The sequence below is a fragment of the Entelurus aequoreus genome, linkage group LG09, assembly GCF_033978785.1.
Source record: "Entelurus aequoreus isolate RoL-2023_Sb linkage group LG09, RoL_Eaeq_v1.1, whole genome shotgun sequence".
Classification (NCBI taxonomy): domain Eukaryota; kingdom Metazoa; phylum Chordata; class Actinopteri; order Syngnathiformes; family Syngnathidae; genus Entelurus; species Entelurus aequoreus.
The window spans coordinates 8,955,330-8,968,864 of NC_084739.1; the positions used below are offsets into that span (position 1 = coordinate 8,955,330).

General features: G+C 39.5%; 1 protein-coding gene across 1 annotated transcript in view; it reads right to left on the reverse strand.

Moving 5' to 3' along the window:
- The window catches only part of LOC133657088 (calcium-activated potassium channel subunit alpha-1a-like), a 626,717-nt gene that overhangs the window by 84,698 nt on the left and 528,484 nt on the right, over window positions 1-13,535 (reverse strand). Inside the window, 3 exon segments of the mRNA XM_062058010.1 lie at window positions 1,433-1,625; window positions 3,569-3,793; window positions 6,901-7,027. Of these exon segments, the coding sequence (XP_061913994.1) occupies window positions 1,433-1,625; window positions 3,569-3,793; window positions 6,901-7,027 (545 nt within the window).

The following is a 13,535-nucleotide window of genomic DNA, read 5'->3' on the forward strand; positions in this document are numbered from 1 at the left end:
ATATTGCGGTCTACACGTATCTCTTATGTGACTGCCATCATATTGCAGTCTACACGTATCTCTTATGTGTGACTGCCGTCATATTGCAGTCTACACGTATCTCTTATGTATGACTGCCATCATATTGCAGTCTACACATATCTCTTATGTGTGACTGCCATCATATTGCAGTCTACACGTATCTCTTATGTGTGACTGCCACCATATTGCAGTTTATGTGTGACTGCCATCATATTGCAGTCTACACATATCTCTTATGTGTGACTGCCATCATATTGCAGTCGACACGTATCTCTTATGTGTGACTGCCATCATATTGCAGTCTACACGTATCTTCTATGTGTGACTGCCATCATATTGCAGTCTACAGTATCTCTTATGTGTGACTGCCATCATATTGCAGTCTAAAATGTATCTCTTATGTGTGACTGCCATCATATTGCAGTCTACACATATCTCTAATTTGTGACTGCCATCATATTGCACGTAACTGCCATCATATTGCAGTCTACACGTATCTCTTATGTGTGACTGCCATCATATTGCGTGTGACTGCCTTTATATTGCAGTCTACACGTATCTCTTATGTGTGACTGCCATCATATTGCAGTCTGCACGTATCTCTTATGTGTTACTGCCATCATATTGCGGTCTACACGTATCTCTTATGTGTGACTGCCATCATATTGCAGTCTACATGTATCTCTTATGTGTGACTGCCATCATATTGCAGTCTACACGTATCTCTTATGTGTGACTGCCATCATATTGCAGTCTACACGTGTATCTTATGTGTGACTGCCATCATATTGCGGTCTACACGTATCTCTTATGTGTGACTGCCATCATATTGCAGTCTGCACGTATCTCTTATGTGTGACTGCCATCATATTGCGGTCTACACGTATCTCTTATGTGTGACTGCCATCATATTGCAGTCTACACGTGTATCTTATGTGTGACTGCCATCATACTGCAGTCTAAACGTGTCTCTTATGTGTGACTGCCATCATATTGCAGTCTACACGTATCTCTTATGTGTGACTGCCATCCACCGGTCACACTTATAATTTTAACCATGTACCAAATAAAATAGCTTCGAGGTCGGTAAGCACAACCCAAATTATTCCCTACATTAGGCGTGCCAGGTTATAAGCTGCACTGTGGAGTTTTGAGAAAATTAAAGGATTATAAGTGCGCCTTATAGTCCGGAAAAATACGGTAATCACGATCGTATATTCTCCCAGTTCTAGGTTCAAGGTGAAGAAGTGGAAGAAACCCTGACTGACTGTATCAATACTTCGGGCCTTACAGGTCCTATAAATATCCCAAATGTTATGCCCTATTTTTCCCCAAAAAAATCTTTGACTACCCTTCTCGCGACCTGTCCCCTCTGGGCACCGGTGAAGTCTGGGAGAGGGCGCCACCTTACCTTGGGAATTTGCCTGCAAGACCCCAATGCTGTCATCAAACTGCATAGACTTGATGTTGAGCGATGCCAAGATGCATTCCTTATCCTGCAGTGAAGCATCTTCGATATTGTTCTGATTGGCTGACAGTATTACGCACATGTCGCAGAGGTTGATGTTGACAGCCCTTAAATCTGCCCGACTTAATGGCGTACCCTACGGGGTGGGAGGAGGAGTGGAGGGGGGTGGTGGTGGGGGAGAAGACAGAGAGGGAGAGAAGGCAGAGACAAGAGGAAGAGAAAAACAAATTGAAGAAGCGAGCGGCGAGGAGTTTGGCAAATTAGCAAACAAGTTTTCGAGCTGTGACATTCGAGTGATGTAGCTTTGCAGAACTGGACCAAAGGACTGAAGTCAAGTCTCGCCTGCACTAATGGGGTTCTCCTCTTATCATCACTCAGACTAGCTAAGAAGCTAAGAACATTGGGAGACCGGGCTTTCTGCTCCGCTGCTCACAGTTTGTGGAACGCTCTCCCTGACCACCTGAGGGCACCACAGACTGTGAATGCTTTTAAAAAAGACTTAAAAACCCTTCTTTTAAAAAAAAACAACAGTATATATATATATACTAGTATTAGCTATTAGGCTGTTCTAGATTTATTTTTATTTATTAGCTTTTTATTTAAATTTTTTTTAATACACTGAAGCACTTTGAGGTTGTTTACTCAATGTAAAGTGTTTTTTTTTTACAAATAAAATGTATTATTATTATTAAATCTACAATCTAGCTAATAAGCTACGAACAATGGGAGACCGGGCTTTCTGCTCCGCCGCTCCCAGTCTGTGGAACGCTTTCCCTGACCACCTGAGGGCACCACAGACTGTGAATGCTTTTAAAAAAGGCTTAAAAACCCTTCTTTTTAAAAAAGCTTTTTTTTTTTTTTTTTTTTAGATATATGCATACTAGCTCTAGCTATTAGGCTGTTCTAGATTTTATTTGTATTTATTATCTTTTTATTTTTTTTAATACACTGTAGCACTTTGAGGTTGTACAGTATGTAAAGTGTTTTTTTTACAAATAAAATATATTATTATTATTAAATCTATAATCTAACTAAGAAGCTACGAACAATGGGAGACCGGGCTTTCTGCTCCGCCGCTCCCAGTCTGTGGAACGCTCTCCCTGACCACCTGAGGGCACCACAGACTGTAAATGTTTTTAAAAAATACTTAAAAACCCTTCTTTTTTAAAACAACTTTTTTTTTAAGATATATGCATACTAGTTCTAGCTATTAGGCTGTTCTAGTTTTTATTTTTATCTATTATATTTTTTATTTATTTATTTTTTTTAATACACTGAAGCACTTTGAGGTTGTTTACTCAATGTAAAGTGTTTTTTTTACAAATAAAATCTATTATTATTATCAAATCTATAATCTAGATAAGAAGCTACGAACAATGGGAGACCGGGCTTTCTGCTCCGCCGCTCCCAGTCTGTGGAACGCTCTCCCTGACCACCTGAGGGCACCACAGACTGAAAATGTTTTTAAAAAAGGCTTAAAAACCCTTCTTTTAAAAAAAAACCTTTTTTTTAGATATATACATACTAGTTCTAGCTATTAGGTTGTTCTAGTTTTCATTTTTATTTATTATCTTTTAATTGTTTTAATTGTTTTAATACACTAAAGCACTTTGAGGTTGTTTACTCAATGTAAAGTGTTTTTTTACAAATTAAATCTATTATTATTAATAAATCTAGCTAAGAAGCTAAGAACAATGGGAGACCGGGCTTTCTGCTCCGCCGCTCCTAGTCTGTGAAACGCTCTTCCTGACCACCTGAGGGCACCACAGACTGTAAACGTTTTTAAAAAAGGCTTAAAAACCCTTCTTTTAAAAAAAAAACTTTTTTTAGATATATGCATACTAGTTCTAGCTATTAGGCTGTTCTAATTTTTATTTTTATTTACTATCTTTGTATTTTAATTTTTTTTAATACACTGTAGCACTTTGAGGTCGTAAAGTATGTAAAGTGTTTTTTACAAATAACATCTATTATTATTATTAAATCTATAATCTAAGAGTGTTCTGGGTGTAGCCACGGAACGATCTCAGGGCCGTGCACGTAACGAGGCTAACGGAGACCAGCTCGAGTTGCACTCACAGGCAGGATGGAGACCTTGGGGAAGTTATGTAGCGTCTCCCACTCCCGCCGCAGATAGTCCAGCGAGCCCACAAAAACGATGGGCTTGAGTTCGTGAAAGTGAAAGTTGCTAGCTCTTAAAGGCATCACCAGGTTTCGCAGCCCCACTAAAGCGGACGTGACATCCCCAAATATACAGACCACCACATGGCCGCTCAGGACCGTCATGGAGGCCTCGCTCCGGGTCTGCAGTGGGGGCACACAAAGCAGGATGGGAGGGTAGAGTAAAAGGAGGAGGGTGTGAGAGGATGAACTGGTGGGCAGATACGCTGTGGACTGAAAGGTAAGTCTTGTGCATTGACATAAAACATACATCTGTTGAACCAAATCAGTCACAGTTTGCAAGGCTAAAGTTTTAAGTAAAGCTTTTGTGACGAGTTATATCCTACTTATGTCTTCAAGTCCGAGCTCTCCTGCTATGTAGTGATTTACCAACTACGTACCAGGTGAGGTAACCCATCTTGTTCAGGAAAGATGAGGTCAAAGTGTAATAATTACTGTATTTCCTCAAGAAGTGGCTGGGGGTGCTCTTTATTTTTTTTTTTGTATAACAATATTGCCTATTAAAGGAATACGGCAATTAAAAATATATATTTTGACAATCATCCACAATTCCTATATGAGACAAGAACACACGACTTTCTCTTTTCTTCTTTTCTGTACGTTCTAAATAGCGAAAAACAGGTAATGAGGGTTCACACATCCTGCCTATAAGGGTCGACCGATTATCGGCCGGGCCGATATTTGTCAGTTTGACGTACCTTACAACCCAAAAGTTTGGACACACCTTCCCATTCAATGCGTTTCCTTTGTTTTCATGACTATTTACTAGATACGTCCGATAATATCGGACTGCCAATTAGGGATGATGTTTGATAAGAAATTATCGAGTTCGAGCCCATTATCGAATCCTCTTATCGAACCGATTCCTTATCGATTCTCTTATCGAATCCAGATAGGTTGTTGTATATGGAAAAAAACACAATATTTATGTTTTTTATTTAACAAAAGCTCACTTTTATTTTATAAGAAAAATAAATAAATAAATAAATAAATAAATAAATATTGACTGTTACCCCCCTAAAAAAATGAAATAAATAAATATTGACTGTTGTTACCCAAAGTATATTAAGTGGGATTTTTCAGAAAAACAAATATATACAGTAACACAAAAACAACCTGTCTCTGCGATCACTATAGGTGAATAGCCATGCCTTGAGGCGTTTTTTTCTGGTCCATTATTTTTGCTGCTTATGTGACATCACAGGAAATGACGTAACTCAGTCTAATGACTGAGCTACGTCATTTCCTGTGATGTCCCGCAGGGCATTTCCTGTGGGACGGGATTCGCTCCCAGGGATTCGAATAAAGAACCAACTCTTTTTCTTTACTACAGTGGCCTCGATAACGGGAACCGGTTCTCAAAAAGGGATTCGAGTCCATGGAATCGGTAATTTTCTTATCGAATGGTTCTTTTCTTATCGAACAACCGGGAGAACCGGTTTCGAACATCATCCCTACTGCCAATATTATCGGCCGATAAATGCTTTAAAATGTAACATCGGAAGTTATCGGTATCGGTTTCAAAATGATCGGTATCGGTTTCAAAAAGTAAAACGTATGACTTTTTAAAACGCTGCTGTGTTAAAAAATTAAATTGAATGATTATCGTTTAAAAAAACAACAACAATTGTTTAAAAAACAAACATATTTTTTATTGCAGTCTACACGTATCTCTTATGTGTGACTGCCATCATATTGCAGTCTACACGTATCTCTTATGTGTGACTGCCATCATATTGCAGTCTACACGTATCTCTTATGTGTGACTGCCATCATATTGCAGTGTACACGTATCTCTTATGTGTGACTGCCATCATATTGCAGTCTACACGTATCTCTTACGTGTGACTGCCATCATATTGCAGTCTACACATGTCTCTTACGTGTGGCTGCCATCTACCGGTCACACTTATTATTTCACCATGTACCAAATAAAATAGCTTCGAGGTCGGTAAGCACAACCAAAATTATTCCGTACATTAGGCGCACCGGGTTATAAGGCGCTGCCATCATATTGCAGTCTACACATATCTCTTACGTGTGACTGCCATCATATTGTAGTCTACACGTATCTCTTATGTGTAACTGCCATCATATTGCAGTCTACACGTGTCTCTTATGTGTGACTGCCATCATATTGCAGTCTACACGTATCTCTTATGTGTGACTGCCATCATATTGCAGTCTACACATGTCTCTTATGTGTGGCTGCCATCTACCGGTCACACTTATCATTTCACCGTGTACCAAATAAAATAGCTTCGAGGTCTGTAAGCACAACCAAAATGATTCCGTACATTAGGCGCACCGGGTTATAAGGCGCTGCCATCATATAGCAGTCTACACGTGTCTCTTATGTGTGACTGCCATCATATTGCAGTCTACACGTGTCTCTTATGTGTGACTGCCATCATATTGCGTGTGACTGCCATCATATTGCAGTCTACACGTATCTCTTATGTGTGACTGCCATCATATTGCAGTCTACACATATCTCTTATGTGTGGCTGCCATCTACCGGTCTAACTTATTATTTCACCATGTACCAAATAAAATAGCTTCGAGGTCGGTAAGCACAACCAAAATGATTTCCTACATTAGGCGCACCGGGTTATAAGGCGCACTGTCGATTTTAGAGAACATGAAAGGATTTTGAGTGCGCCTTATAGTCCGGAAAAATATGGTAGTCGAAGCTAAAATATCTGCATTGTTAGCTGCCTCATGCTAGCAGTTGATCACTATTTAAAACTCACATAAAAGGGAAATACGTGTGTCTTACATAAGAATTGTGGATGAATTGCATTGAAAAACAAGATTAAGGTTTAGTTAACCAAAGTAGTCATCAAGTGGTTTATTCGGTTAATTGAGGCATAGCCTTTTTTGGAGAGGAAGCCACTTATTTCGGAAATACAGTATATATATTTATATATATATATATTTTTCTTTCTTCCTTTTCGAAATTAAAATATCATATAACAAACATGCCTCCATAACATAAGCCTATTTGCGGATATATAAAGAAAACCGCCAACTCACCTTGAAGCAGAGAGGCAATGAAAGAAATGTCAATACATATTAATTAGTATGTGATTGGATGATATCACAAGTGTGTGGCTCCTGGGCATACTTACGTTAGGTTCTCTCTCTTTTTTTATACATAAATTTTTTTTTGTATGTATGTGTGTGTTTTGAGCAGAGGGATACTTTTATAAAACATAGGGTTTACTCACCAGGATAACCTTTTCGATGTCTTTTGACGGGCACCAGTGAAACATTCCGGTAGAGTCATACCTCTTCACATTCATGTCCATGTTTTCAATTTGTTCGTTACCAGGTATTAGAAGGGGGTCGTGTCTACTGCAAAAAAAAAAAACAACAAAAAAACAACATATTCATATGTTTGGTCTCTCATGAGTACTTGAGCAGTGGTTCCTGCCTGGGTCTGGCCCTGCATGTTTGGAACCATGGATGACGAGGTAATAGTAGGTAGGGTGGTAGGGGTGTCCCGATCCGATACTGATATTGGTCCAAAATTAGCATAAAAAACAACACACATCAGATGATATCGGCTTGAATCTGAACTCGCAGATAAAAGTGCCTATACAAGCTGTTTACTTGTGCAAAGACACCCAATTAACATGTAAATGTCCTCCAATAAGCTCACATGGTTGGTCTTTTCTTGTATTTTATTGGAGTCACGTACAAAAGGTCTGCGATGAGGTGGCGACTTGTCCAGGGTGTACCCCGCCTTCCGCCCGATTGCAGCTGAGATAGGCTCCAGCGGCCCCCGCGACCCCGAAGGGAATAAGCGGTAGAAAATGGATGGATGGACGTACAAAAGGTAACCATGGTGGGGTATAGGCTACTAGGAGCTAGCAGCTACACAACAGCTAAGCACATAATAGCACACAAGCTTGACATACGTAATAAGTCTCATTATTGAACAATATTGCAGTCCAATGCAGCAAATTTGTAAATACAAACAACTATTAAATAATTACTACATATTTACATATACAGTCTCCAAAACAGAAGCATATTAGAAAGTGTCCAGTAACAAACGTGTCCGCATCATTCAACTTACTACGTCAGGAGCTTCACATAATGATTTATTGTGGCTAATAGGTGTTGCCAAAAATGCAAATTACCACTCCACTTAAACTTAAAGTGTCAGGTTCAAACACTGATGACATCTATTAAACAGACAAGAAGCAAGGAGTTAAACAGAGACAGGATTCAATTTAGCTCATTGAGGAGAAACGTCTGGGCTGTACTCTTTGCACAGTCTTCCACCCCGCTCTGACGAAAGACTGTACACCTCCTCTTTTAATTGGCCTTTCCCTGATGACATGGCAACAGCTGTTTCTAAAGGGAGGGGGGTCGTAAACAGCCGTCGCCTTTGGTTACAAAACAGTTCAAAGAAAAGGTGCCTGCTTCCTCTCCGCTTTGTAGATCTCGGGTCAAGACAAAATCTTCCCGTGGATTACAATAGATCAAAGAAACCGACACCTCCATGTCGCTTCCCATCCTACACAGCGGAGTTTTACAAGCCTTTTGATTGGTAAGATCAAAGGCAGCAAAGTTGTGTGATAACTTAGACACAATTATTCGGACATAAAGAGAGTATAAGTCTATTCCAGACGGTTGATAATAAATGTTGTATACCTACCATTGTTATCCGTTTGACTCTGTTGTCTCCTGGTGGACCTTTTAAGTGACGGACACATTGATCCAGACAAGATATTGACTTAGTTTTGTATTTAAATTGCTGACTTCGAGATGTCTTTTGTATTCGTGGTTGTGTAATTTGTCTGTGAGTAACTATGGGCGATCCAACTTGTTTAATACATGCAGCGCTGAATTTGACCAGTAGGGGCGACAACGCTAATTGTGATAAGTCACAGGCAGACGGTGTGTGCAATGTTTGGTGTGCTAATGTTGTGTAATATTTACATGTGTAAACATTTGTAGCTGATTGTGTGAATATATTAACACAAAAACCTTCCATTTGATTTATGTAAAATACACAATGCTTCTGTTTTCTTTATATTTTCAGTCTTCCAAACCTAAATTGGGGAAGAAGTGAAGTGAATTATATTCATATAGCGCTTTTCTCTAGTGACTCAAAGCGCTTTTACATGGTGAAACCCAATATCTAAATTACATTTGAACCGGTGCGGGTGGCACTGGGAGCAGGTGGGTAAAGTGTCTTGCCTAAGGACCGAAGGGATCGAACCTGGAACCCTCAAGTTGCTGGCACCGCCACTCTACCAACCGAGCTATACCGCCCCAGTGTGAAGAAATAAAACTGAGGAAGGGAAAAAAATTCAAAAGAAGGAACATCAATCCTCAACCCAAACTGGAGCTTCTTGTTCTTCATACTGTTAACTAGCTGCACACGCTGGAAACGAGTAGCGAGGGCAGAATAATGACTTTATTGACAGTGCGTTTACTTTGCAATTAAGTAAACGCAGTCTCAAAGAAATATAACCTGCGTAGGCACTTTTTGATAAAGCATCCACATTTCGATGTCCGGCCCCTGAGCCCTTAAAACTGCGGCTGTCAGGTTCAAACACTGATGACATCTATTAAACGAGACAAGAAGCAAGGAATTAAACAGAGACAGAATTGAATTTGGCTCAATTTGAGGAGAAACATCTGGGCTGTACTCTTGACAGTCTTCAGCACACTCTGGCGAAAGATTGTGCGCCACCTCTTTTTATTTGGACTTTCCCTGTTTACATAACAACAGCTGTTTCTAAAGGAATGGGTGGTAGGTAAACAGCCATTGTTTTCGGTCATATTAACACAAAATAAAAAAAGATGCCTCGGGCTTGGACTGGTCCTGGATCGAGCTTGGGCAGGTCTTGGATCAAAATAGATAACCCCTCCCGTCTCCTCCCATCGTACACAGTGGAATTTTCCAAGCCTTTGGCTTGGTGCAACAAAGACAGCATCTGCTTGAAACTAGAATATCAACTGTTGCAAAGCTGTGTCATTAACACTCACAAGTATAAAACTACTTTTTTAAAGTTAAAACTTCTTATTTCAAGCATGTAAAAAAAAAATCATGACTTTGACACAATTGTGTCTCATAATTAAAACAGATGAACTTTGCTGTTTTATTTTCAATGAAACAATAGAAAATACGTACTCATATAGTAGTACAGTTATTAGTGAGAATATACTTATTATACTTATTTTGAGGTATTTTGGGGTTCATTGAGGTTACCTAATTTGACTTGTTTTGGAAAGTCTTGACAAGCCAAATGTTCTTGTTCTATTGGCAGATAATTTTGCTTAGTTCAAATAAAATTTTAGAATAATTATATATGTATTATCACACTAACTTTAGTATGCTTAAAGTCTGTTGCTTTAGTTATTTAGCTATTGTGCTCAACTTGGACTTTTCTAATCTGTGCAAGGACAAAGACTTCTTGTCTGAGGGGTGGCCTCAGTCGTAGATGTTATCTTTGTTTTAGCCCGCTAACAGCCAAGGACTTCAATCACCTCAACGAAGATAAGATGACAACACGCAGACGAAGCGGGGACTAGGCGAAATCACAAGGCCCCCGGCACATTCCGTCACGTATCGTGCGTCCTGGACCTGCTTTGCATAATATATGCGACCACTCCCTTTAGAGGCGGCCTTAGTATTGTTGACTGTGGAACTCCTGAATAAATAGAGGGACACAGGAGCTGAACCTTAGAGCGTAGGGCGAGACCATACTTGCCAACCCTCCCGTTTTTAGCGGGAGAATCCCGATATTCAGCGCCTCTCCCGACAACCTCCCGGCAGATATTTTCTCCCGACAAACTCACGGTATTCAGCCGGAACTGGAGGCCACGCCCCCTCCAGCTCAATGCGGACCTGAGACTGAGTGGGGACAGCCTGTTCTCACGTCCGCTTTCCCACAATATAAACAGCTTGCCTGCCCAAAGACGTCATAACATCTAGGGCTTTTATAGAGTGCACAACTGCGCACACAACAAGGAGACGAAGCAGAAGAACGGAGAAATTACAGACATGGCGGCCGAAATGATATACTCATCATGAACGGAGAAGTTAAACAGGACAATACTGCCATCTAATGGATAGCCACTGGAACACTGAAATTCAAGTATTTTTTATTTTTTTCTATGTAAATAAAATAAAATAAAATAAATATATATATATATAGCTAGAATTCACTGAAAGTCAAGTATTTCATACATATATATATATATATATTAAATATATATGAAATACTCGAGTTGGTGTATTCTAGCTGTAAATAACCACGCCCCCAACCACACCCCCACCCCCAAACAACCACCCCCCCCCACCCCCCGACCAAGCCCCCCCCCCCCCCCACCTCCCGATATTGGAGGTCTCAATGTTGGCAAGTATGGGCGAGACTGTGACTAAGTGTTCAGCTCCATGCGTTCTCCTCATGAGCTAAATTGAACTCTGTCTCTGATTGATTCCTTGCTTCTTGTCTGATTAATAGATGTCATCAGTGCTTGAACCTGACAGGTACCCCTAATTTTTGTATTTTTTTTTTCTTGTTTTTGAACACTGACTTTTTGCGGTGTAATTATTCTAACAGCGGCCCTCTTCATGATGTAGTTGAATAGCCCTGCACTGCTGTATGCGTCGTGCTGATATCGTATCGGATTATTGTCATATCGGTCAATACTCAAAGCTCCAATTTTGGTGTGGTGTTGGAAGTGAAAAAGTACCCGGTGGGATCTACAGCAGGGGTCACCAACCTTTTAGAAAGCAAGAGCTACTTCTTGGGTACTGATTAATGCGAAGGGCTACCAGTTTGATACACACTTAAATAAATTGCCAATTTGCTCAATTTACCTTTAACTCTATGTTATTATTAATAACTAATGATATTTACACTTAATTGAACGGTTTAAAAGAGGAGAAAACAGGAAAAAAATGACAATTAAATTTTTAAACATACTTTATCTTCAATTTCGACTCTTTAAAATTCAAAATTCAACCGAAAAAAAGAAGAGAAAAACTAGCTAATTCGAATCTTTTTGAAAAAATTAAAAAAAAATTTATGGAACATCATTAGTAATTTTTCCTGATTAAGATTCATTTTAGAATTTTGATGACATGTTTTAAATAGGTTAAAATCCAATCTACACTTTGTTAGAATATATAACAAACTGGACCAAGCTATATTTCTAACAAAGACAAATCATTATTTCTTCTAGATTTTCCAGAACAAAAATTTTGAAAGAAATTCAAAAGACTTTGAAATAAGATTTAAATTTGATTCTACAGATTTTCTAGATTTGCCAGAATATTTTTTTAAAATTTTAATCATAAGTTTGAAGAAATATTTCACAAATATTCTTTGTCGAAAAAACAGAAGCTAAAATGAATAATTTAATTAAAATGTATTTATTATTCTTTACAATGAAAAAAAATACTTGAACATTGATTTAAATTGTCAGGGAAGAAGAGGAAGGAATTTAAAAGGTAAAAAGGTATATGTGTTTTAAAATCCTAAAAATCATTTTTAAGGTTGTATTTTTTCTCTAAAATTGTCTTTCTGAAAGTTATAAGAAGCAAAGTAAAAAAAATTATGAATTTATTTAAACAAGTGAAGACCAAGTCTTTAAAATATTTTCTATTTGAGTTTTGTCTCTCTTAGAATTAAAAACGTCGGGCAAAGCGAGACCAGCTTGCTAGTAAATAAATACAATTTAAAAAATAGAGGCAGCTCACTGGTAAGTGCTGCTATTTGAGCTATTTTTAGAACAGGCCAGCGGGCTACTCATCTGGTCCTTACGGGCTACCTGGTGCCCGCGGGCACCGCGTTGGTGACCCCTGATCTACAGTATTTGCCAACTGAAAAGTGTTAAAAGTGAGTAGAGCCTATCCTGCTCATGTCCACCAAAAGGACTATTTCCATGGTCTTACGGGATTGCTATGATAGGCTGCGATGTACTTAAAGTCCCGGTCTTCAACTCTTTTGTTGGCGTTTCAGCCTCAGCGACAGCGCTTCTCAGCGCACACACACGCAATTTCTGAGGGAATTGCAATTTCTACTTCTTACTTTCTTACGCCCTTGATGTCAAGTCATCATGAAGCTCAAAGACGCAGCCAGGCGCCTCCGTCGCTCGCTCCGCCACGGAGAAGTGCAGCCAGACTGGAACGCCACAGACTGACACGCCGCACAACACAGCGCCAATTACCAGCTTTTAGCCTCTCTTCCAGGCTCCTGACGCCACGCCGTGCAAACAGTACCACACACACAACAGGCTCCCACTTTAAATATTTCAAGCATTTGCCCAATCGCATTCTTCCCCGACTGACGGCCATGAATGTTTCAGTACGTGTCACGAGCAAACGGGCTAATTCACAGCAGTGGGGCGCTGAGTTTTATCCAGTGTAACACTGACCATGAAAGGGCTCCTGTCAGTCCTGCTTTAACGCCGCTCCTGCTCCCGCGCTTATTCTACACGACGGCTTCTCACGGCTCCTACAAAAGGCCGTCCAGACATTTCCGTCCACGACGCTGACTCGGGACGTGGAGCAGAAACACGCGTCCTCGTCGTACTGATAGTGATGGACTAATTCAGCGCAAATGAAGCAATGATTTGTGCCAAATTTAACGGGGAACTGCACTTTTTATTGTTATTTTATTTTGCCTATCATTTACAATCCTTAGGTAAGACAAGCACGTTTTTATTTTTTTAATATATTTTTTTCATTTTATTTGTATTGACATCCAGCATCAGACATTCATATCCATTGCATCATATTCACATACATCATACATCTGTTGTCTGCCCTAAATGTCAAAAATACATTTTTTTTACCACCCCCCCAAAAAAAGAAAGAAACAGCAAAAAAACA